The sequence below is a fragment of the Neopelma chrysocephalum genome, unplaced genomic scaffold (genome assembly GCF_003984885.1).
Source record: "Neopelma chrysocephalum unplaced genomic scaffold, ASM398488v2 Primary Assembly neopelma1_80b, whole genome shotgun sequence".
NCBI classification, from domain to species: domain Eukaryota; kingdom Metazoa; phylum Chordata; class Aves; order Passeriformes; family Pipridae; genus Neopelma; species Neopelma chrysocephalum.
The window spans coordinates 9,431,290-9,458,910 of record NW_020897742.1 but is presented as its reverse complement, the minus strand read 5'-3'; the positions used below and the strand labels follow the sequence as shown (position 1 = coordinate 9,458,910).

General features: G+C 36.8%; 1 protein-coding gene across 1 annotated transcript in view; it reads right to left on the bottom strand.

The window, feature by feature from the left end:
- Positions 1–27,621, bottom strand: part of EIPR1 (EARP complex and GARP complex interacting protein 1) — a 77,383-nt gene that overhangs the window by 42,156 nt on the left and 7,606 nt on the right. Inside the window, exons 2-3 of the mRNA XM_027690380.1 lie at positions 25,197–25,280; positions 20,725–20,857 (exon numbers count right to left, since the gene is read on the bottom strand). Of these exons, the coding sequence (XP_027546181.1) occupies positions 20,725–20,857; positions 25,197–25,280 (217 nt within the window). The remainder of the gene's footprint in view (positions 1–20,724; positions 20,858–25,196; positions 25,281–27,621) is intronic.

Below are 27,621 nucleotides of genomic sequence, written 5' to 3'. Positions count from 1 at the left end.
TTAACTATCATTTCTAAATATTTTTTATCAGCTAGATAATAAATAGAAATTTTTATGCAAAAGATTTTGAAAAGAACTGAGACTGGTTTTAAGTATTGTTCCCTTTTGATATAATTTTAAATTACCCCTACTAGAATATATCTAAGTATAATGAGATTATGATGGACACCTTACACAGCAGGTGTCTGAATACAGAAATCAAAGAAGTCCTTTCCACTCCCAGGTATGACATTTACAGCAATATCTGGCACTGATGTTGCATTATCCTTGTTCAGTTTCAGATCAGACTTGTAATTTCATTTACAAAAATCTGCTGTGTTATTCCACATTTTTTTCCTTAAAACTCTCTTATAACTGTGAAATGGCCTTTAAAGCTTGCATAATAACCTTCTATTCCATATTTTTTCTGACAAATTACAGCAGACCACATTCTTATAGTTTCAACTTTTTCTTCTAGTAGATGGGTCAGGTGGTCCCAAAATTACATCAAACAACACTGTAGTTGGTAAAACGTGGAGTGAATGTATTGACATTTCTTTGCCCTGCATCTGTTCAAAAAGCAGTGGGAAAATGTCATATACACACAGCCCATAAAGCAATGAACTTGCAAATACACAATGGACAAATTTAACTTTCTTTTGAATAACACAAAAGAAGGGGAAACAAACTCCTGTAATTACCTCTGCAGTACTGCAGCTCTCCTTGTCTTGTCTTAGGCAACAGAAAAGAGTAGTTACACAAGTACCCTGTAACATAATGAATTCTTAACCTTAACAAACAATAAATTACTTGCACTTACGCCAAATCAGTTGAGTGAAGACTGAAGTGCAACATCAAATTTAAATTCCACAAAAAGATTGAAATGCTAAGTATTTTACCTTTGTGCAATGAAAGTTTTAGATGAGGGCACGTAGGGAGAAACATTGTCAAACCATCTTTCCTCTTAACACAGCACCACAACCTTAAGAAAAGGCTTTGAAATGACATTTTAACTTCTTAAAACTGGAACATTAGTTTCTTGCACAATCAGATTTCCAGATTAAAAACTCTAAAACAACTAAATAAGAACTATTTGGAAGACTGAGGGAGGCCAAAGCATTTGCTTGTATGTATGTATATGTACCTATAGAAATCCCCTTGACACTTGATGCGACCCAGGCTCCTATAACATTTTGGTGGTTTGAAAATTGAAGTACAGGTTGGTGCAGAATTTCATATGCATAATTTTGTACCATTCCATGCCTGTTTCACTTCACTGGGACTAGTGCTGAGGGATAAAATTAATTGCACATCAGGAAGGGATAACATTAAAAGCCAACACGCACAAAACATTGACACTTGGCACAGACATCATCCTCCGCTTTTAGCTGGATTTGATTATGCTCAGGGAAAGTGACAGACCACTTTCCAGCTGTTGAATGACCATCCATCATGAACAACTGTATGTGCATTGCAAATATTCCAATTTTAATTTTAAACTAAGGATAAATGCTGGAATTAGTTACATGGCTGAAATATGTAGAACAAAGACTTCATTCAGAGCACTACTAATTTCTCCTTTGACTTTTTATGTACTTATCTACAGTTCTGACACTTTATTAATTCCCAGATGTGTGAAACCAAAATGGAATTGCCACAGCCACCCAAAGAAGTAATTTTAGATATGACTGGCCTTAAGGTAGGCTTAATTTCCCTTTATATATTGAACTTTTAAAATATACCATTTTCTCCCTTGTAAAAGAGAGGGCAAATGTAAGTGCTGAGTGAAAGTATCACTCTTATGACAGATGAAGTAGAGCTTTTGCTGGGTCACAATTCCTCTTAATCAAATAACCACTGACTACAAACCTACAGAAACACAAACAAAAGCACTAACTCTCACTACATCGAAATCAAAGTCTTACAACAAACTTCTCACAGTCATATGACAAGTTTACTAACAGTATGTAGTATCTGTGGCATTACACACATAGCTTTATTTCCCAAGTGTTCATATTAAAATTTGAAAATTCAGTGCTACTAGGTAATTTCACTACCACCTCTGTAGTGTCATTGCTTATCTAGAATGCCTACAGGCAAAGAGAAACTCCAGGTTTCCCCATTTTTTACTATATTCACATCACACTACTGCACATATGCATACAAAATGACAATGTTTTTATCTACCAGTTCTCATTCCTTAAAAATGTTGAGACCAATATGAAAGTAATATTTAAATGACAATGCCAGCTATTCTGCAAAAGAAAGAAAAACAAGCTAAACACAGTGTCTCTACATCATGCTTCTATGCCTTCCTTAGAACTATTAACATAGTTGGAAACCACTTTTGCATCCCCACTTCATATTGAAACCAGAATTTTTATTAGTTACAGCACCAATGCAGAAGAGAATAGACAAGTTTAAGCTAGATTCTGTTGCAGGCTTATCACTGAGTGTATTAGGAAAAATGTTATTGGGTTAAACTAAGCACTATTGAACTTTCAGAGAGAATAAGTGAAAGGTTTGCAGAAGGGTGTCCCATTGTATTCCTCAAGCTTTGTTCACATAAAACAATCCAGGAATGAGACAACAAACTGTTGAATCATTGTCACATTTGTTCCTCCTCATTCAAGAGGAATTCCTTGTCTAATTCATCATGCAACTTCAGTATACCTTTTGTTAGGTATTGCTAAGAATGGAGCTCGATGTACTGTTCCAACAGCAACAACCCCCCGCTAAGCACCATTTCCACAAATCCATCAATACTATCTCCTGGGCAGAGGATACCATCTGCTAGAGTGACTGTACACATATACCTGGTTCTGTTGCAATGATCCAGGCTTACAACCAAGCAAAACAGAATTTAAAGAATAAACAAGTAATCCCACACTTTGACAGTAGTGAACTAGGAACTAACTACACATGATGCTGGTAGCAATAAGGGTACAGTAACCAACTGTAGGAAACAAACTTTGGTGAGTTCAGCCAAAGCCTAAGAGAGAGAATCATGGCTACAGAGCATGAGGCCATCTTTTGATGCCTCCTTTACAAGTCAAGCAAGTGAGAAAACCCTCTGCATGCAGAGTGTACAATTTGCAAAGGGTCACAACTTGGTCAAATCAATACCAATTTTCACTGCAGCATTCAAAAGGACTTCTCAATGAGGACTATTTCCATGACAATTTTCAGCTTTCTACTACCACCTGGTTCCAAAACAGAAAAAAAATGGGGAAGTTGTAGACAGGTGGAACATCCTGTTTATCTTCCTCCAAACACTACCCCCGTTGGAGAACTGCTCCAACTTGAAGTCAGAGCCTCTGAGAAGGAAATAAGTGTGGGAAATATATCTGTCTGAAAGGTAAACATAAAAGGAAGTCACTAATGAGAGTTTAAAAAGAAACACATATGCTATGCTAACTACAAGTACTCGTTACTCCTTTATAGAGTTACGTGTCACATCACCCATCAATTCACTGTACTGTTGCTGCTGGAGCACAGTAGCCAGCAGACATTCCTTAACAACTATACAATTATCTCTGGACTAGATGCAAAAAGGAAAAAATGTGGATATAAGAACACAGACTGCTGACTCCAGATGCAATACATTTGTTCAGGACATTGGAAGTCATTCCTGCCATTGGGGAAAATTACAACTTTTTTATGAATTTGCAGTTTTTTAAGCTAGAAGGGATGGTCTATGCACTTCACAAAACCCTTGATTTTACATCAGCAATTTCTACAGTTGAAGACTTACATAATGAAAGAAGTGAGCTCTGTCATGTTTCCAGATTTAAAGAGAAGAACCTGAAATTTCAAGTAATTCAGAATTATTATAAAGATTCCTTCAGAAAATGCCACAGACTGCAAAACTACAAAGAATGCAACTGAACATCAGGTGTCAAAATCTGTTCATACAGACTCCCTAATTTATCCTCTCTAATAAATAACAGTTTTTAAAAGGACTTTACTTGCAACATACTAAGTAAACATACTAAGAAACTAGCTGATATCTGGTTGACTTACATAATAAATCAGAATAGATGAACAAGACACAGTCTAGTTTCTCATCATAGAGAGTAAGTGTTCTCACTTAGACCTCTATTTGTTTTTATATTATTAAGAACAAAATGTCATACTTATTATGTTGGAACTGTGATTTTCCAATTACAAACAACCCAGCAATTTCATTTTCTCATGCTTTATTCAAATGTTCCCTCCTCAAATATGTTTTTTGTAAGGAACCGAGAGAAAGAAATTATTCTACTAAAAGTTTAGTGGTTTGAGTTTTAACAACAACAACACCCAAAACAAAAACAAAAGGCAAAAAAACCCACCTGAAACTACTTTGGAGACACTTTTGTCAAATATTACTAAAACAAATAGAAATACAAAACATCCAAAAAGAATATATGGAATATAAAAACCAAACCCTCAACAGAAGTATGGATACTAACCAAGACCCCACAGTTTCAGCAAACAAGAGATCTGAGTACATGCAGAAACACATCAACTCTGTTTGCTTTCCTCTTTCAGCTGTGGATTGACGCACATGCAGAACTTGTTAAAAGTCAGTATTATGGCTTATCCATGTTCTGCCTGCCAACAGTTCACTCAATGGAGTCACTTCTCCAAAAGTGAATCTATTATCTTTTGCAGGCAGTAAATGTATACATTATGAAAAATAAAGGAAAAACTTACTTTAAGAAGACTGGTTAAAAACAGTATCAACCTTTGTTATGTGATACGGAAGTTTAAAACAGTATTTTAAGATGTTAATTCCCCTCTTAAACAAGCTGTTAAGTAGGTGTTACAATAACATAAGGAGAGAAGCGTAAGAATAGAGTTAAATGGACATACAGGAAGCTCTACCATCTGCCCTTTCCACCCCCTCACTCTCATCCAGCATACTCAAGTGGATCTTGATCCCAATTATACAGGTCCACATCAGCCAACGTTACAGTTCACTACTGTTCAATCATTCACCTTTCATTCTTCTGGCGACACTTGCTGAAAAAAACTCACCATACCACTGCAGTCCTGACCTGACAGATGCTTACATCAGACCAGATATAGGTCTGCTTAGTCCTCCATAATCATATCATTTTACAAAGCATTTTAATCTTTGTGTTCAAGCATTCCTTATGGTCTTTCTTAATTAAACACCTATGATAAATCATCCTTGACTGTTTTTCCTTCTCTCAAAATTCAAACCAATTATTGCAAGCCGCTCTCTTTTTGAGTAATTCCAAAAGATGTTTTATACATACACTAGTAATTCAGTATTTTAAAATTAACTCTCTATCATCAATAGCTATACACATCTGATTGTAGTATCTACAGGAACAATGTTTTCATTTTATTTTCTGCTGCCATTCTACTTCATTCCCCTGTGTTTAACCTTGAAACCTAAATGACAATGCTTCCCACATCACTGCTTGCAGACATTCACACTGAAGCTGGAGGAGCTGAAGTATCAGTGCCTGACAGGGTTTGCTATTTGATCAGCTTAGGTGGTGCAAAGCCAGCTAGCTGCAGTTATTCTGTTGCCCAGGGAACAACAACTGAAGTGTATTCTTCCAAAATCTGCACAAGAGGCCCTTCCACAGCATTGCCACAGCAGCTCGTGCTGAGCAAGGCTGAAGTGGTGAAGCTGCTATAGCTACAGCCCAGCTGGTGCCCATTAATGCTCTCGGTATGACAGGAACAAGCTCATGTTCAGAACCCTCCTTCTTTCCATTGACAAACATTTATCACTCTTCCTTATAAATCAATGTAAACATCCTTCTCTGAGCATAATAAAATGAAGAAAAAAACAAATTACTCAGATATACATATTATTTTTTAAAAAAGAATAACCTTGTAGCCTTTTCAGTCAGTTCATAAAAAGATAAACTGTATTCTATTTATCTGACAACATGCCCTTCACAGGCAAAAGACGAGGGAAACAACGCATGATTCTTTTTCTGGGTTAATAATTTCATCTTTTGTCCTAAAAGCCTGTGTAGTCTTTGATTTTACATTTTTCTGAAATATATGGGGTGAGATATATGTAAGAATAAAGAGTTATAGGTGGTTTAACTTTTCTTTGCATTGCTTAAATGCACTTTTTTAGCTACCAAAAGACAGCCTTTGATTTTAAAAAAAAACATAGATATATAGCAGCTCACTTTTTATCCCAATAGAAGTATGTTTTCATTGGAGATGAAAGTAGAAATTATTAGTAGAAAAACAGTAACATGCCACAGTCCACATATATTCATCACAGATCATCTTCCGTACTTGGCTGTTGCCTCATATTACTCCAACCTGTGGAAAGCACTGCATAAGCTGCAGCCTTCTTGTTATCATGCAGACCACAGATAACCATTAATTCACATTTACTGCACACCAATACAACACAGATACAGGCTTAAGTCTCTAGACAACAGCCTCTCATGTTTGCATTGTATATACAGATACCTAAGGGGTTCTAAAAACCTCACCAGCTGCAAACTAACATAGATAGAATGATCTAAAGGTGTGTGAAGGTGTGGGGTATGACATGGAGAGATGGCTAAACCCATCATTTTCTATGGAAGAACAGAAGACACAATGTGCAGAAAGTAGGTAGTCAAACTGGATAAGGCATATATTGCATTTTTTTTTATAATCTGATGCTTCTTATGCTATCCCAAGGTGATTTGAGACAACACTCCAGCACAGACCTTTTTTGATTATATACTCTGCAGATATACATCTATTTGAGGGAGCTCAAAATTTACTGAGTGCCCTTCTGGAACTGTGACATGAGGACAGCCCAAGCAAAGAACTGCAACCATCACTATAGTGATGAGCTGAATACTGCTTCTCAGGCAGAATTTGGCTGCTCAGCAGCACCAACAGGTATGCTTTCTTTTGGACATTTCACATGACCAGATCTCATAACTCACAGCAATGACTTATGGATATATCCCTCTATGTATTTTAACACAGCAGAAAAGAATAGAGAAACCACCACTACGTGCTTTGGTTTGTTTGCAATGATCTTTCTCATATTGTTACCACCAGCACACCATAATGCAACAGTGGGAGACATACAAGCAGCAAGGAGATGGCTGGCCATATAAAAGTCATTTGTGAGATTTAATTTTCTGCTGAGGAGAGCTGCACAATACCCCAATACAAGTTAATGAACCATATTTACATGTTGGCTTCCATCATCACTAAGATGAGTGAAGCTGAACAGCATTGTCCATATTGATACTTTAACACACACAAAAAGGACTCTCATGGAGGCAACTCGTTTTCATCACCAACAAAGCCATGGCAGCTGTCAGTGAAGTCAGGTGAGATGACATCAATGCACTAAGGTTCCCACTCAATGTTTCATAAGGTATTAAAACACTATACTCCTTAACAAGTTACTGGGAACTGTAGATCACTTATCCCGCCATTGAATCAGGCACCTTAATAGAGAGAGGCATAGTCAAAGTTTTATCTAAATAACTTTAAGCATCCCCATTCTATTCCGTAGGAGTTCCAAAGACAAAAAGAATGACAGTTCATAGAAATCTATCTCAAGCAGGACAAATGCCACTACATCCAACATGAGCAGTTTACATGGCTGCCTCAAGCTTGATGGACCAAGTTCTAAACACTAATTTGATTTGAAAATAAGTTCATTACCCCTCATACCACCCTTTCACAGTCTCCCCTTGGTACTTCTCCTCAACAGAAACCCAGATGTGTGGCCTCAAACTTTCTTCCAGCAATAACTTGGGATTCAAAGCTTAGATCTCAGAATCACAATCTGCTTATATCTTCACGTTAACTAGCCAATTTGGGTAGCTAGAGTCCAGATGTGCTTACACATGAAGCAAAAGTAATTCATGGAAGAAAATAATTATAAACAAGTGTTAGCTAGATGCACTATTTTGAGATACGCGCAATATGCTGTTCATTAAGGCAGTTACAAATGCTACAATTTAACAAAAAAGCTACTTTTACTAATACAAGAACAACGTATCTCGTTGTTTGGGTTTCTTCTTAGTTGAATTTCACTTACCTGAAATCTCAAGGTATCAACAAGCAAAATATTATATAAAATATGAAATATTATATATTTTTAAATTATAAAAGTAGAGAAAATATAATATAGAAATTAAAAATATTCAATTGACTTTGAATGGTCATGGTGATGGAGAGAGGTTCCTGAGGACTTTGAGAAAGTAAATGGCATTCCTATATTTAAGATGGGCAAGAAGAAGGATCTACACTAATGTTGAAAACTATCACCTAAAATTAGGGAAAAAAACCTCGAAGTATAATAGTCCTCAAAACATTTTAATGCAGTTTCATATGAGGACATGGATATAATAGAATACACTATGATTTGATGTCATCAGATAACCAGACTAACTCCAGATTTGCTACTTCAGGAAAAAAATTATCAATTAGCTAAATATTTAAGATATGGCTAGTACTCGAATCGTGATGTTGATATAAGCCAGCAAGAGGAAAAAATAAAAAAGAAAGAAAGAAGAACAAAAATCTTTACCACTCTCTTAAGAGTAAGCAAGATGACACTCTTTCAGCCTTTTAAGCTTTCCAAGAAAGATGGAATATCAGGAAGCTAAAGCAGGCTATCCTTCTATGGTATAAAGTAGGCCACAAAAAAAGGAATGCAAAAAAAAGGTGAGATTGCAAAACATCTTAATATTTACTGGAAGGAACTTGCATAGTATACTTGGTTTCACTTGCATGACTCTGGAATAACTCTGAAGTCTAATACAAACCAGAAAAAAGCAAGGCTCTAGCCTATTTAGCAAACTAGTTGGATAAGAATGCCTAAACACATACTGTAAGACTTTATGTGCATCTGCAAAATGCTTTTTACTGCAACAATAGCATTGACTGGAGATGACGAAAGAACACATTTTCTTTGTTTATTATACCAGTTCAGTTCAATATTTGAAAATTGAGTTAAAAAGCTATTTGAAACTAGAGACAGAAAACCACTTCTTTTGTTCTAAGTCAAACAAAAACCAAAACAAAAACAACCCCAAAACAAACAAAACCAAAACCAAACAAATAAAACCAAAACAAAAAACACAAACCCAAACAAAAAAAGGGGGAGGAGAATGAAACCTTCTAACACTGAAGTATAGAGTAGCCTGACAATTCAAGGGATTATCTTCAGTGACAGTTCTAATTCAAAAACATTTTTCCACTTTCTGTATTTAAAGCAATCTTTTCAATATCATGACCATCCTGTAATACTTGCATTTCAGTAATTTTCTCTCCTCCCTCTTCTTTATGATATTAGTTCTACTTTGCTTCGTACTACAAATGTTACAATTATCCTGATAATCGCTGTCAAATAGAGATGAAATCCTAAATCAAGGGATAACAAGGACCTGTGTTTTAAGTTAGTTATATTACATATGGTCACCCAGTTCTTACACTTTTCACTATGTATCTGTTACACAGATACTGTTACACAGTGGCTGAGACAGTACTGAGCTTGACTCCTGCAACAGTCTTACATATGAATAAGATTATAGCAGAGACTATGATATGACAGCTACATTACCTGTCATTTGGACAGAAGTCACTACACATCTGTGCACAGAGGCCTTCAAATTTGAACAGAAATTAACATGGAACAACTTCTCAAACTGTTTACCACTTGTGTAGTATTTTTTTTTAATCACACAGATCAGAAAGTCAACCATTTCACTGAAAAACTTACTGAAAGTTACTTGTAAAGGAACACTACAAATCACATGTAACAGCTAGAATTCCTAGAGAAAGAATAGGTACAAGCTAAGAACATTAGGAGAACACCAAGCACATTTATTTCTTCCCTCAAACTATGGGAAAAAACTTTCTTCTGTACATCCCATCACTACTGCTGAGAAGTGCAATGGGGAATATTAAAAGATGCATTCAAATTCCCTCCCCATTTTAATGACTGTAGCATATCCCACAGCCATACCAATGATTTCCCTACACGGAGTGTTTCTACTACAGCAGAGGAAAAGTGTCACCTGCTGTCTTCAATACTAAGCAGTTGAAGCATCACCAGTAGCATTATTTCCAGCATCCTTACTGATGAATTTTCTCTGCAGAAAGGCACCAGAGAGCCATAACTCATAGCAGATTTAATGTTTTGAAATAACAGATTTTAAATGCAAACTTTATTTTACTTTTCAACAAAATTAAGCACCAGTTTTGTGTTTGCATGCCTATATGTCCTGGATCTACAAACCCAAGCTATTTACATCGAGTCTTCCTAACTGCTGCACCAGGGCACCTATCTTATTTGGAAAAATAAAACTGAAAAATGAGACGTGTGAGTGCATACATGCCTGCCTGCACACGGAAAGTTGCAGATAACAGCCTTCTCCATTAGCACTTCCTTTTGCCCTCTGGTGGCTTTCTGTGTCCCTACACATAATGGAAGTCCAGACTCTATTTTTGTAAAAGTTTCAAAATCCATTTACACTAGGAAAATAAATCTGTGTCCCCATATATTTCCATGGATTTGAATAAGATATTGAATTCTTAAAGAGAAGCAGGGGCAAGCACAAACACAAAAGATGACAGCAACACAGAAAATTATTATTATGCTTGATAGAGATTCTGCTTTTAAATGTAGTTTTTCCTCTTCCTAGTGAAAGGAATTCATCCAGTTTTATGCCATGGATTTAAAACAAAGACTTATCTCAACGGCTAAAGGTAAAACCAGAGGAGGCATTCCACTGTGAGCTCCCCAAACAGCATTATTAGTGTCATGGTGTCAATTCCTAGTCTTACAGAGCTGACACACTACACTTGGTAATTCTACTGCATGCCAAAGGTGAGAACAACTGAAGGACTCAAAGAACCTTGGTGGTCAAAAAAGTAAAAGATGAGCTTCTCTGTTTATGAAAGTTTGTTGATGTACGTAGAGAGAAATAATTGAAGCCACCCCCACATGATGCTGCATTCTGAACTGGTTACAACTCAGGGAAAAGCTCTTTGTATCAAGACTGACAGTTCTCTGAGCCTCATTTGCAGCAGTAGCTATGGAAGTCAGCAAAGCATTGGGTATCTTTACAAAGGGCACTGAGAATAAAAGAGAAGTGATTGTTTCAGAGCCCCATGAAAACTTTATAAGCCCATATCTCAGACAGAGAATGCAATTCTAGAATTTGCATCTAAAGAAGGGCATAGCAGAGTCGGAGAAGGGCGACATAAATCAGACCACAGAGCAACTGCCGTATCAGATGTCCTACAGGTTAGGACTACTTAACTTGGAAGGAAAACACCTTGGGAAGAACATTACCTAAGGTTACAAAAACAGAAAAGCCATGGCAAGGTGAAAGAATTGGTATTATAGGCCAAATCTTGAAATCTTAGAACTAAGTGACACTAACAGAAATAGTACAAGTCTTAAAAGAAAAGGTGTGGAGTTTGGCCAGTGAGTAGCTGACAGGAAATTGATGTTACAAAAGTTTGTGGCACAAGGCAGTCTCAAAGAGAGACTAGAACCTCATCTGTAGTTCTGTTTATGCTGTTCTACATATCTGCGGGTACTGCTGCAGGAGTCACAATACTGATACAGATGAACCAGTCATTGGTCTGATCAACAGGCTGGTACTATTTCCTTTGGAAGGAAAACTTAAGGGTAGTTCTTATGTACTTACAAGGTTAACGCTCATGGAGACAGCAGCTTGAATGTAAAATGACTTGCTCCACCTCACCACCTACTCCGTAAAGAGAATAATTCACACTAACAAATGAAATCATTGTATCATTCCTTACTTTTCCCCATCTCTGGGGAACTGATAGTTATGTCCAAGAAAATTTATACACTCAAAGGTTATACTGATAATCAGACAGGACACCTAGGTTCCCCTTCCTCCTGACCAATTTTTGAGATAAACAGGAGTGATATCTCAGGATTTCTTCCTCTGTTCAGATAGCAGTGGACATTTTAAACATTTTAGGGCTTAATCTCTGGTTCATACTTTTCTTTTTTTTTTTTTTTTTTTTTTACACATTGTTGAAGCATTTCCTTCATGAGCTACTTGTAGCAGCCTTTCAGTACCTAAAGGGGTCTATAAAAAAGCTGGAGAGGGACATTTTATGGTACGGTAATATGACATGAGGTAATGGTTTCAAACTTAAAGAGGACAGGTTTAGATTAGATATTAGCAAGAAATCCTTTATTGTGAGGGTGGTGAGGCTGTGGAACAGGCTGTCCAAAGAAGCAGTGGAAGTGTTAAAGGCCACATTGGATGGGGCTTTGTGCAATCTGGTCTTGTGGAAGGTGTCCTTGCCCATGGCAGGAGGGGTGGAACTAGATGACCTTCCTAATGTTTTAAAGACCTGTGAATGTCATATTATTACAAAAAAAAAAAATCTACGCAGAAGACAAATTCATATTTTTCTTTCCGGCCTTGCACTTTCATGTGTTGTTGTATATAACATGTCTCTCATGCTCTGTTCCCACAGGAATTTTTAAGAAGACAACCCTATGAGAAATAACTGATGAGCAAATTTCTTCAAACAGCACAGGATAAAGAATTGTGAAGAACTTCCTTGCTTCAAAATAGCTGTAATTTTTTCAATTGTCCTTACTAAGACTGCATTCACACATATCAAGGATGACAGAAGTACCAGACAGCATGTGACATTAGGATCTTTCCTCAGGACTGCCTATGGTCTCAGTGTCATCAAAAAAGAACAATTTCTCTTTAAGTTCTACTGAAGATCACTCTGATGAAAAGCATGAGTGAAAAAAATATCACAAGCAACTCCTGAAACAATTCTTTAGAATATTCTATATGATAGTATATTCTATATGACTTATTAACATTATTTAAGAGTTTGAATTATTCCCTTTTAATTAGTCAAAACATGAACATTTGTTAAACCTCAACTTGGAACCTTTCTATAAACTCAAAAATCACCAAGCTGGCAAACAACTCTGGTCCATCATCTGATTCAGCATTTGGTACCTGAAAGCAGCTAGGGAAAAAAAAAGTACCCTCTTCAGGAGCAAGAGCTGTACAAATTAGCCAATTATCATCGTTAGGATTTATTTTGCCTCAATGAATGTGTGCACCTAATACCCCGTAATTAAACATTCCCTTCAAATTGAGAAGGATGAAGCTTTCACTTTAATTCATCAACATTCTTTAAGACATACCTGCACAATACCTTATGATTCTATCACAACACAACCACCCCATAGCACTAGATGTTGTATAAATGCTGTACAAAAAAGCATACCTCTATCAAAATATCTTCTTCTCTAGAAAGATGAAATTTTCTCTAAAATGATTACTCTTTATTTTGTGGAATAAGCTGCACAAGAGAACATGATATCATTGAGATTAGCAGAACAGAAATTCTCGACCAGATCTTCATACATTAACCTATTTCATATACATATTTATTACATCTTTTGTCTAATTTCTGAAGCACTTGTACCTTTCCTTGCAATGCATTCTCCAAAACAATCAATCTGTGTATTTTATGTAAGTATGCAATGAAGAACCATGACAGGTACTATTTTTTTAGGCAACTTACTTAAAATAAAGTCAAGTACAGGTCTCCAGCCCTGAGACGAGCTAGCACAGTTAAGTTCAAATTTTTACAGGGCAAGTTGAAAGAAGGAGGCTACACTCCAACTATTCCTAACTTTCTTGGACTACCTCTGAGCATCATTGTCTGAGAGTGCTAAGTGGCCCACACCGAAACTGCTCAGGGAGCATGCTCACAGTTTAATAGCAGGACCTACTGCAAGTCAGTCCTTAATTCAATGCCATGGCCCTGTTCAAGTTATTGGAATACATATATAACCTTAAAATAGTCTAATATCCTGATCCCATTTATTTTACTCTGTGGGTTAAAATTTCCAGCAAAAACTATCACTACAGCAATACTGCTGTAAAAAAAAAAAAAAACACATCACAAAAAACCCAAACCAAAACACTCCCCCCAATAACCCACAAGAGCAGCCAGCTGACTCATTTCAAAACCTGATTACTCAACATTAAGACTTTTACAGTGAGCAGGTTCTATCCCTCACAAGCTACGAGCTAGTAGGTAGGGGTTGTTTTCTTCTTAGATTGTTTTCAGTGTTGATATAGCTCACACATGCAGTTTCCACACCTGCTTGACAACATTAAAGTAAATTATTGCAAACATAAGACTATAATGCTGTTATTTTAGTGGCCTATATTGTCACATGCTAATTTTCAAGTTTTCAATTACATAAACGTACTCTGGTGGCTGTGAAAATATCCTTGCAACTCAATTCACAATTGCATAGACAATCAGCATAATAATTTTGTTTAGTTTGCTAGCACAGTTTGAAACAGTTAAAAGAGAAGCTGAAGTCTCCAGACCACTGTTCATCTTATGGCAGCATCAAAACTAAAGGTTCAATTCAACAGTTTAAAACTCAGCAAATTATTTCACTGATCATTTCCATAAATGGCTTGTAAGGGAAGAAAAACAAGGTCTCAGGAAAATACGTGGAGTTGCGTGAAAGACTGAAATGTTATAGTTAATGGCTAAAACATTGTCAAAATCACCAGACTTTTGTCCACTGTAGCAAACTGCTCCTTTGTGACCACTGAAGCCCACTCCTCCACAAATATGCCTCCTGACAGGAACTGGACTCTGAGTTAAGCCACCTGACAGGATCTTGATATAAGATAAAGGTGGTACTATTGGCCAAATATCTCAGGTCTGAGGAGAAGTAAACAAGTCTGGGGAGCAAAGAATGTATCCACAACAAAACCCATTCTCAGCAGCTGTGTTGACAATCAGCTCTGGCTGGGTTCAGCAGCGGAGGCCATAACCCACAGACTCATCTGAATGACTCAAAACACTGGCCCTTTTGTGAAGGCACCAAGGTGCTTTGCTGAGGCCACGTTTGCACCCCCAGAAGGACAGGCTACCCTGCAGAGATGGGATGGTGCTTTGTATCATGGTAATTGTCCTCTGTTCAGCTGGAAAACTTCCTCGCCCCTGCACCTCCCAAGAGAAGGTTTGATGGGGCTCAACAGCACTGAAGTGACAGGCAGCTGAGAAAGGGTCATAAACAGTCAAAGACCCCCAAAGCACCCACCAGACCCATTCCTGAGGCTTTCCACCAGAGGACTGCACGTGATCCAAAACTGCTGCAACAGATCCAGAGTCTGCTGCAAGAGACAGTGTAAATTCCCCTCCCCACCTCCGCAGAGGGGTTGCTTGGGTGTTCCCACCTGGCCTGAACGTGTAGCAATCCACTGAACTCTGTCTCGTGGGCTTCTTTTCTCACCCCCAAAGGATCGAGACCATCACTTCAACCAACGGACAACTAAATTGCAACGATCAAGTCTCATCTTAGATCCACAGCTGGTGAATATGAACTCTTATCCCCTCTTTATGCTTTCATATTGCTATATTACCATAGATAATAATAAACAAAATGGCTACATACCTGCTTTCCATCACAACCAAACTGTTCTAAAATAAAACCTGCATATATATATTTACAAACATTGATCATTCACTCCAATCTGCCCCAAGGGACATATTAACAAGAACCTGGGTTACCCTCACATTGTGGGGTGCTTGTAACCAGTTGCCAAAGAGAAAGAAGAAACAAAATGCAAATGAAAAAACACCAATTAAAAAAAACAACAAAACAGGCAGACATTTAGCCACAGTAACAGATTTTTCTATTGAGACACTAAATGGTACAGAAAACCTCTAAAATGCTAACACCTAAGGGCTATATCTCACCACTGTAACATTTCTCTACCCTTCCCTAGAACTGATGCCTAAAGGCTACATTACCACCTCATACCTTCTTGTGTTCTCACAAGTGGTTGCAGCCACACACTCACCCTTTATGTGATATATCCCTTAGTTGTTTTTGAGATCTCCTTCCTCAAGATCTCCTTATTTCTCCAACTATACTAGTGCCTTAATTTCCTCACTTTGCCTTTCAGTAAACATCTTCCTCATCAGACCTGTGACACTTAACAGTACAATTGTCTACAATTATGCTTTTGAGACACGGTCATTCACTTTTGTCCCCCCAAGCACATCCTTCCCCTGTAGACAGGAGACAGGCTGAAGTAGCTGCACACAATCACGTCCTGAAAACTAACCTTTACAGTAATGGAGTCTGCTACCTAGATCCAATTAGAGCTTCAGCAGGTGAACTGCATTTTCCACTAATGCAGTCTGGATCATTTCTCCATTTCCTCCTCTGTATTTCCCCATCACTTCCTTTGCAGCAGTTTGCCTCACCCCTCAACTTCTCAAACAATTGTCTGTAGAACATCTACCAGAACACTAACTATCCAAGTAACTAGCCATTACACAGTATCAAAATTCAAACAAAACTAATTTCTTGCTGATATGCTAAATAGATCAATCTGTATCTCAGAGCAATGCATAAATCTGAGTTTTTATTCTGCCTTATAGGATATAATGAAAGCTATATTCAGGTTTTGCAAAGAATAAAGTAGAAACTTATCAGATTAAGAGTTCCCTTTATATTTCTAAAAATTATTTTAGAGTGACAGTTTATCCTCAAACATATCACCATGATCATTCACCCTCTCTAGTTAGTACTCTGTTCCACAGAGACCAAACCCAAGACTCACTCTGAAAGAAGCCATCCATTGCTGACAAATTGGCATTGCTGCAGAACTCTTTAAAGTCTTACCGAAAAATCCCTTTGCATTCCCCATTCCTTTAATGATGTAGCTGAAATCTACTTTATTAGTCCACAGAAAATAGTCTGCCTCCATTTTAACAGTATCCTAGAATAGCAGGTGAGAGAAGGGGCGGGATGTATAAACAAGACAACAGATTAAGAAGTTCTATATGAAACAAAGCATATGCAAGGCACACACGCACACAAACCCCACATACAACCTGTACCTACCGCTGTGCATCCACCTAACTCAGAAATTTTCCAAACACCTAAAGACAGTGTATTATAAGCTGGAATGACAAAAAGGGCATCATCAACATATTTCCAAGTATTACCCAACATTATATTAATCACAATATTAATCCAGGGTCCCAATTTTTTTCAGCCAACCCTAGAGCTCAGGCTTCCATCACCTACTTTACATACAAAAATTGTATTAGACACACTCTGGCCTGTTGCCTGTTGGTATTTCTCTGTGCCTCAGAACACTATTAAAAGTCCATTCAAATGGCTTTCTGATTTCTCCTCCTGTAGCTTGAAACTTAAGCAATACTGAGACTGTACATGGATCATATTCCAATGGGGTCTAGGGCTTTGCCAGGGTCTTCATTATTCTAGTTCCCAAGTGACTCCTCTCTAGTGCGATCTGCAGGGTTTTGGTATTTCACCTCTTTACAATGAAAGTGTATCCTATAGTAGGCTAGGATGCTCTTTTGAATACCAAAGAAAGCTTTGTTCAAACTTTAAGTAGTAATACACATGTGAAACAGTTTCCCCCTTAACAGTTGAAGAGAGCTCTTGGATAGCTACCAATTTCTTGAAGACTAATTTATCTTCATTTCTAAACTTATATTTAGTGTATCATTATTCTCATTGGTTCATATCACTATTTGCAGGGTACATTCTTGACCCCCACCTCATCATTCTTCTTTTCTGACATTAGAAAGTGCATTTCTACTAAGAAATGCTATAATCTCCTTAATTACTTTGTCACCTCTCTTATTCACTTTTTACAAGTGTCACTCTTGTCACATTTTAATTTAAAGAAAGTAAAAAAAAGAATAGTCGAATGACTACAGCTAGTCAGAAAAGCAAAAAAAAAAGGGAAGGTGTAACATTCCTAGAATTGTTCTGACAGGGATTTTCCACTAAATACAGCATTCTCCATTTTAATTCTGGGCTACTGTAGAGCAAATTATTTGATTTCTGCTTTGCTGAACATACCTTTAGGATATTAATAAATATCAGAGGCAAATAACCACATGTAAATTTTCAGAGATTAGGCATTAAACCAATTAAAATGCAACTGTGGCACTCTAGCTTATTGCCACTTATTATCATCACCCAAACCCCTCTGAAAATTGTGTCATTCTCTCAAGAATTCATACTTTTAGATTTTTTAATCCTAACCTGTATTATATTGAATTTAAACAATCTAATTTAACTTCTAAAGCTAGAAGACTACTAAACTCATTTCCCCCTTAATTTTTACCTACTTTAAAGCTGTCAGTAGCAATCTTGTCCTGTTCAAGAGGGGAAAAAAACCCCGACACCCCTATTTTAATTCAGTTGAGTTGCCATAGTAGAGGAGAAAAATGATGCATCAGCATGTCACAACTAACTAATAGTGCATGTGTTCATCTAGATATCTCAAGTATTAATTTTACAAAGCCTTCTTCCTCTGTCCCCAAGATATTTAGACTTTAATCCTTCTTTTCTCCTCTTATACCTTGCTTCTTCCACATATTTATACACTTTTCTCCCTTCAGTTAAGGAATCTGGGATAAAATAAAACATCCCTAATTTTCATGACATCAAATAGCTGCCAAATGCATTTGGAAAAACAAAAGTTACTTCTCAGTGTCTTCTCAAAACACATCTTATCTATCAGCAATGCCAGTTACACAGGAATGGTCTTAATATATTTCTAGCACAAATATTGCTGAGTATGTTAGAAATATGCAGTATAGGCAAGTGCTGTGCCTCCAGCATAGTAAATTCATGATCTTTTCTGAAGGTTAGGCAAGAGTATACATAACCAGTAAGCCTATCAATTGATAATAAAATTATCTTCCTATAACACCCGTAGTAATGGTATAAAATTGCATAAGCAATATATCCATGATTGGTGAGAGGGGGGACCACTATAATCAAGACAGAAACTGAGCCAAGTAAGTTCTCCCTTTGTAATTAAGTCAGTATTTTTAAGATGTGTGCATGAGGAGGGGTAGAGAAATAGTTCCACAATTTTTTGATTTGTATAAAAACAAAATGTCCTAGAAAACGGAATTTCTGGTTAATATACAAAGATACAATTGTTCCAATGCTACTGGAACCATTATTATTATAGTTAATGTCACAATTGAGAATGAAAAGATACAAGGGTTTATTAATGATGCAATGCCAAAACTAGACAAAGAAGTAAATACTTGTGCTAGCAAGGAAGAGTTTTCCTTAATTTTTACTCGAGAGTCAGGAAGTTATTTTCCTTATAAAAACTTAGTTGTATATTGATAGCCTAGTAAAGTATCTTCAACAAAGAATACAGAGCAGCATTTAACTGAATTCTTCTCAGACACACAGAGATGGCTTAAACTTTCCATTTGATTCTTGACCCCACAAATAACCAGCTGTTACCAGCTCAATATGCATGTCCATTTCCCTCATACAATTCTTAGCACTCAGCAGAGATTAACTAAAAGCTTTGCCTATTACACTGTTTTGCTAAGTTTTATCCCTACAAGAGAAAGGAGAAGCAAACTACATCAGATCATCTGTATTTCAAAACATACAGCAAGATTGCTAGTGTTGTCTGTGACTTTGGGGCAGCAGAATTAACTGTCAAGTCATTAAGAAAGAAATAAACAAGAGTCTAAATGTCTTGATAACATTACAGAGAATGATAACAACTGTATACTATGGAAAGATATCACTGCATTTTAATTTTTTTATATTCCCCAAATTTGCTATATAAAAGGCAAGTTCCTCTTAACAAAAAACAAAGACGAGCTGTGAAAAAGTGCTCTTCTGTTTGCATCTACTGTATCTTCTTTCCATATAGTAACATAAGACCTAACTATCTGTAAGTGTGAGAAAGTAAAAGAAAATTCAGTGTCTTCCTCAATACAAAGGGGGAAATTTCAAAGTTTTTTCAAGAGCATTTCACCCTATTCCATTAGCTTATTTAGTGAGTTAGGAAACGCAAAATGTACATAATTCCACTTCTCTCAATGCCACCTCTTTAAGAGCTCTTTAAGCAATTTTAAGACCTCTTTAAGCAATTTCAAAAAACAGCTATTAATAATGTGCAGTTTTGGCTACCACAATATAAGAAAGAGATTAAGCCATTACAGAGCATCCAAAGAAGGGCAACGAAAATGGTGAAGGGCCTTGAGGGGAAGCCGTATGAGGACCGACTGAAGTCAATTGGTCTGTTCAGCCTGGAGAAGAGGAGACTGAGGGGAGATCTCATTGTAGTTACAACTTCCTTGTGAGAGGAAGAGGAGGGGCAGACACCGATCTCTTCTCTGTGGTGACCAGTGACGACCTGAGGGAATGGCCCAAATCTGTATCAGGGGAGGTTTAGGTTGGATATCAGGAAAAGGTTCTTCACCCAAAGGCGGTTGGGCACTGGAACAGGCTCCCCAGGGAATTGGTCGCAGCACCAAGCCTGACAGAATTCAAGAGGAGTTTGGATGATTCTCTCAGGTATGAGGTGTGACTCTTGGGGATGGTCTTGTGCAGGGTAAAGGGTTGGACTTGATGATCCTTGAGGGATCTTTCCAACTCAGCATATTCTGTGATTCCTTAGGGAAGCATAAGGTTTATTTTTCTGCTTTCCTTAATATGAATGCAAAAGTTGACTTCTAACCAAGGTAACCTAAGGATATGACACAAATGAGGTATAGGTAAAAGTACAGTAGATTTGTTGAAAAATGCCTGTGTTGATAATTCCAATATAAAGTGCTTCCATATAGCTAGATGTTCAAACTTTGCACATCCCAAAATATCAAAACACCTTAACAAGTTGAACATGTTTAAAAAGGACTTACTTTTATTGTAGCAGGTTGCTAGTACACCTTTATCTGCAGGACTGGTACTAATGTGCCAAATTTCACCCACTTGATGAAGGAGAACGTTTTTGTTTATAATGTTATTTTCATCATCAAAATCGATTATGTGAATCTGCAAATACAATAAAAGAGAACATCGGGGTTTCAAATGTTTTCCTGTGGGTCTTAATTATACGTGATGACTACATGGAGCAATTTAATGAGATTTTTATAACCGATATCTATTTTAATTAATTGTTATACCAACAATTTACTATATCACTGATTTCATGCAGGATTAACTTTTCTAGGACAACACAAGCAATTTCCCTGTTTGAGGAAATACTATGCTTATTCTCAATTTTCAACTTCAATCTTGAAGGTGATTTTTCATTTTATGGCTAACAGTCAATAAGCCATTCGTATTACAATTCAACAATTCTCAATAGCAATAAACAAAAATGACATTACAATCCGTAGTCTAATTGTCTGCACCAATTCTGTACCCATATCATGGAATTCAAACCAACTACAAAGAAAGAAGGAGAGAGAGGGAAAGAATTCTTCTTTCAAACAAATACTCTAAACTCAGTAAGAAATTTTTTGAGAGTTCACCTCAGCAGTTACATATCTCTAACAAGATACAAATTTGTAATCTTTTTATACTATATGAAAACATAAAATATTGAACTGAAAGAAGAAGAAAACCAACAATATTTAAATAAATAGGTAATATTTTTAAAAGACGGAACTAAGTTTGATTTTTATTATTTTCATTTTTGTTTTTTGCTGGTTTGTTTGCTGTATTTTTTAAATAGGTCTACATTACTATAATTTTTTCCTCCCTATTTTTAGTTAATTGTTTTTCTACAGTTGCCTCAAAAATACAAGAAATTGAGGAAGATTCTAGCCTGCATAACCCCCAGAAGTAAGTTTACTCAAGGGACTAATTCCCCCAACCTCAATAGTGAACAAATAAATTTTAAAAGACTCACAAATTTTAGAGAACTGTATCCTCATTAAAAATTCATTTTCAAAGTTGGTGAAAAATGAAGAGGGAAAAAAGCCAAGAGATATCCTATCATCATGGCTGAATTAAGTCTACTTATTTAAGTACTGAATCACTGCAAAAATCTTAGCTATGCAGAATTACACAAGATTTCCTTAAAATAAAGAAGCTACTAAATACGTCTCAATCTAAAGTGGTAATATTAAACACTATTATTTTTAAGGGGGTGAGTTTACATGTTATCTTTTTCTTTATTGTCCAAACAGTTATCAGCAACTCCTCCTTCAAATATAATCCTGGAACCTCATCACCTGTATTATTCTTCCATTCTGTCATCCAAGGCATGTAAGAACATCTGCAGTTGATTAGCAAGTTGCCTTTTCAAACTTCATTTCTTGCCTTGAATCCAGGAATCAGGACACTATCCATCTACCCCAACAACTGCATATCCCTCTTAAAGCGTGGCCCTTCTGCCTTTCAAAAAAAGATCAGTTTAACCTTATCTCTTCTTTTTCTTTGGAGCCTCCTTTGGCAGCTCAACCTAAGTCCCTCACTGAGGGAATGAGGCCATTTCCTCTTCCTAGTCCTGTCACTTGTTACCTGGGAGAACAGATCAATTCCTACGTGGCTACAACCTCCTTTCAGGTGGTTATAGAGAGCTATAAGGTCTCCCTTGAGCCTCCTTTTCTCCAGACTAAACAAGCCCAGCTCCCTCAGTTGCTCCTTGTTGGACTTGTGCTCCAGACCCTTCACCAGCTCTGTTGCCCTTCTCTGGACCTGCTCCAGCACCTCAGTGTCTTTCTAGCAGTGAGGGGCCCAGAACTGAACACAGGATTCAAGGTTTGGCCTCACCAGTGCATTATATAAATCATGGAAATTAGAGATGAGAAAAGAGTAAGTGACATACTTTGGTATTTCCAATGCATACACTGAATGCAATAAATTTAGCAACAATGAAAGTAATGGGGACAAAAGTTCTAAAACTACACCCTGTAGAACACAGTACATCAGAGAAACTACTTAAACCACTCCCAGCAAGTTATAAGAACCAAATGCCAAGTACCACACACTATTAATATGTCAAATATTGAGAGAGAATATAAAATCTTATAAACATTTTCCTTGCCTTTGAAATATTACTGTTAATAGGAAAATATTTTCACCTAAAATATATTCTCCTATGAATACCTAAAATTGCTTCATACAACAATAAACCTCAACAAGGCAAAAGTTATCATGCCAGCTGTACAATCACTGGTCTTTCAGTTGCACTATACCTGCCCATGACTAGAAGGGAAGAAATATTCTGCACATGATAAAACTTCTCACTGTGGAGTACTTGGTAAGTTCTAAAGGTTGTAAGCCAGCTCATAAATTTGGTCAGGTAACTAGAAAAAATTTTAAGCAAATCTAAAGAACCTAGTGCTGAATTAAGCAATAATGAGCTGAGGCCTAGGGCACTTCTTGGGGATTAGCAACTAGATGAGAGGAAATGATGGCCTGAGGCACAGCTAAAGGCCAATAACCTCCAAACATTTGTTAATACACTAGGAATGGTCCTGCACTTCTATTGTTAATGTTATTCACTGGAAAAAGAAAAGCATACTCAAAGTTGTAATATATGTAAACATTTCTAAAATACATAGTATATGCCCAATAAACTTACCTAAATCAAAACATCTAAATTATTGAAGATCTGCTGGATATCAACTGATAAGTGAGAACCATTCTTTAACTAGAATTTTGTATCAGGATTTAATTAGTTGACCCAGGTAATAAAACCACCACAGAAATCACAGTAGAAAGACACATTATAACCAATATTTGAAGAGCATCAGAGACAGCACAATAAAATATATAATTGAGTATACATACTTAGTTAACTAAGTTTGTCTGCCTTTTCTTTTGTTACTGTTCTCATAAGTATTACCTGAAATGTAAAGAAACTGAATACTCCATCCCCCTTATGCCTTGGAATAATTTTTCCTTGAGTCTCACTCAGTATTACCATTAAGTAACGAACTCAAAATTTCACTGGGAATTGACAGCTCACTTCTCCCAGAGCTACGGGAATGCAGCCCATTACAGACCATTTTCAGAAGAATTGGTCACTCTATCCAATTCTAGGGACTTCTGTGGTGTGTTAGGCTTGGCTAACAGTTAGACTCCCACCCAGATACCTGATCCTCCCAAGTACAACAGGGGGAGAAACCAGGAAGAACAGGAGTGAGAAAGCTATGTGTCAAGATGAAGACAGGGAGCTCACTTACTAATTACTGTTCCAGGAAAAACAGACTTGACTTGGGTGAATTAATTAATCTACTGCCTCTTAAAATACACAAGTATCTTCTTTCTGTCCTTTCCCAGGCTTAACTGCACCCTAGACCCCTGTGATCCCCTTCAAATGGGGGAGGGGGGTCTGGGGCAGTGGTGGTTATGGGCAGTACATACTGTTTTCTGTGTGACACTCTTTGCATCTCACTCATTTCCTCTGCTTCAGCATGGGACCTCCATGGGAAACAGTTCCTTCAGGAATATCCACCTGCTCTGGCACAGGTGCTCCAGAGGCTGCAGTGGATACCTGCTAAGCATGAAGCATCTTCTGTTTCTCCTCAACTTGGTCTTACCTCTGTCGTTTCCTCTACTGCTCCTCCTCTTTCTATCCAGCATTTTCTCCCCTCTCTTAAACATTTTCACAGAGATGCCACCACACTGACTGACTCAACTGTGTCCTGCAGCAGATTCACTGGGACCAGCCATGCCTGGCACAGGCAACCGCTGGCCTTTTCTCAGAGGCCACCACTGCAGCCCTTCTGCTACCCAAGCCTTGCCATCTGCATTCAGTACAGCTTTCTAATTCTTCTAGCCTCAAGAACTTGTTTCACTATGAATTTTAATTTTACAAAAATTAAAATTGCTGTACAATTAGAAGTCTTGTACTCCTAACTGCAGAAGAGACAGCCCAATAGAAATCGAGCCATGAAAGTCACTCAAATTTTAGTTTGAATTGTTAAACTTATGACCAGAAAGGACACAGCTTATTGTCAATAACTAATGATGAAAAATTCAGTTTATGAAGCTTCACATACACTTAACTGTGCATGCAGCAGTAGTCTCATTACAGGCAATTAAGGCTTAAAGACTTTTGTTTTACTTTTCTTCTCTTCTGTGGTTTAAAGATATCTCCAGAGAATCCATAGATCTAATGTAACAAAAATATTTTCTTCACTAAACCAATCTGATTTAGTCATAAAATTTAGAAAAGCAACTTAATTTTCAGAAAACACACAGAGCTTTCGTTCGACAATATATCTTACCAATATCTTTACATTTTACTCACAGAAGTCTTCAACTTGGCTATCACAATGTTCATATTCAACGGGGGGAGAAAAGAAGAATGATATTGGAACAACATTTAAAAAAAGAGGGAAAAATTACAACCGACACTTGACAGAAAAATTACCTGATTATCATATCTAAGAGACTGTGTTCCAACCAAAAATCTTATTGCATCTGTTTCTGCTGTTTGAGGTGTTAAAGCTCGTGCCTAGGGAAGAAGAAACCCATTAGAAAAGTTCAATTAATACAATCCATTAATTTCAGCAAAAATCTTGAAGCTTATATATCAATTATCATTTTAAGCATTCACATTCTTACAAACTGCAGATTTTCCTGCCCTTTATGTCCATTTTGCTTAATACACTTTTTGTGCAATTTCTCACATTTGTGAGGTGTGGAGAACATGTTGGTGCTAAATAAATTACCTGGCCTTCATTATAACAGTGATAATATTCAATACAGCAGTTCTTCTAAACTAATTCTCCTTTATCAACTGAAAAAACTCCATAGAACAGTGGACAATTCTTAAATATGCTATCTACAATATCCAAGAAAGAGGTTGTTCTTTTAGAATTTTTCATACCACTCAGGTTGAAGATGCCTTCATTAAAAAAAAAAATCATTAACCACCAAATTTAGAAAAAAGTTAAAAACCAAACCCCTTCTTTCCCACTCCAGACCATTACAGATAAGAATTGTCTGAATGATGGGAGAAATAATTTGTTATTTACATATCAAAATTTTGTAATAATCTTATTACTTTGTTGTATTATGTTAATGGGAATCTGAGACTCTCTGCCTTGCATCTTCAACTTGCACCAACTGCAGTCTTGGAAGAAGCAAAACAAACCAGTTAAGGGCCACAGGAGACACTGAGAAATAAGGTATAGGCTGAACTAAACCCAGAATTGCTAGTTGGTACTAGTCATTTGCAGAGACTCTCTTGGCTAATTTTGAGTTAATGGGAGGTAAACTAACACTCAAAGGCACTTTTAGCAACCATAAGTTAACTATGAGGAATATCCACTACTTCTCCATGCAAAAGATATCCTGCAAAAGATATCCTAACAATATCGTTCAATATGATTTTTTTTTATCCAAACAGAAAAATTAACTGTTACAAATCACATCCTATTTGACATAAAATACTTCAGATCTCTTCAGACACTAAAGCCTGTATTGCAAGCAAATATTTCAGAAGGATTCAGGTAAACTGTTGAATGGTCCTTCTTATTGCCATCCTTTTTGCCATGACATGCAGCTTAGTTACATTTTGGATTCAGGAACACTTCAATATAGTCCTATTTGAAACTTGTTGTTAAATTAATGTCAAAAAGCTGCCTAGGAGCTGGGAAGGGACTATCTGGAACACATTATATCATAATACCTAAATTTAGAGCAATTTAATTCTAGAATGGCAACTTGAAGTTATTTGACTTCACTTAAATAAAGCAAAGCCATCCAACTCATTATCTGGCTATAACAGTAAGAAACAACTAATTTTTCAGAATCATCTCTGGACTCCTACAAAGCAGATCCTTCTTTTCTGGCATCTGCAATGTGTGATTCAGACAACATAATATTTTGCATAAGATGAAGCATAAAAACTTTAAAAATGCAATAAATTTAGTAAGTATAGGCTAATAGCCTATGCTTGCATTTATACATTTATAAAGGAAAAAAAGCACTCCAGAACATAATTCAATGAGTAGTTTGTGTTCAAAACACTCAAATGCAGATCAGAGATCAGTGTGAATCCAAACCAATTTGTCTGTACTCTCCTATTTATGCAGCTCTTACTTACAAGAAGCTTAGTTGTTTCTGTCAATCAGAAACACGGTCTAAAGTCCACCAAGATGATTGCAGAGAAGCTTTTATTTTGTCTTGAACGGAATTTACATTTGCAGATCTTTGGCAAAGAGTTCCTTTTCACTCAAAAGGCCTGTCTTCACTTATTTTGAAGAAAACACTAGAAATAAGCCAACAGCTATGTACCTCTTTCAATCAAACAAGCTTCTGTTGTTTCTGTAAGTCAAAGAGAAGACCTCCAGGATGTTTAATAAAATAAAATAAAATGGGTTGTCACCCCTTTTAAAGCTTTTCAAGTAAGTCTTATCATGCTGCTTTCAAAAATGCAACAAGTTGGACACCAAGTGCCCAAAATAATGTAAATATATAGTAACATTTATGCATCAGCTTCTCTAGCTCTTCCTTAACACATTTTTAAGTTATTTCCCATTTTGCAGGGTGGGAGGAGGTGGGGAGAGGGAAATCAAAGGCCTGAGAAAAGTATTTAAACACATTTCACAACAGGAAACACACTATTGTTTATTCCCCAACATAAAAAACTACAACATGCCTACATACAATACAAGGTTCAAACTCATGAAGTGTTCATAAATCAGGAAGATCTGATTCATAAGAGCAATATCAGTACAGTGGACTTCCATTTGTCTCCTGCACAAAGATACGGATAATTTTGTCTATTCTGAGTTACTTTTAGAGAACAGGAAGTTATTTCAACTTGACATCAAGTAATCGTTGTGACA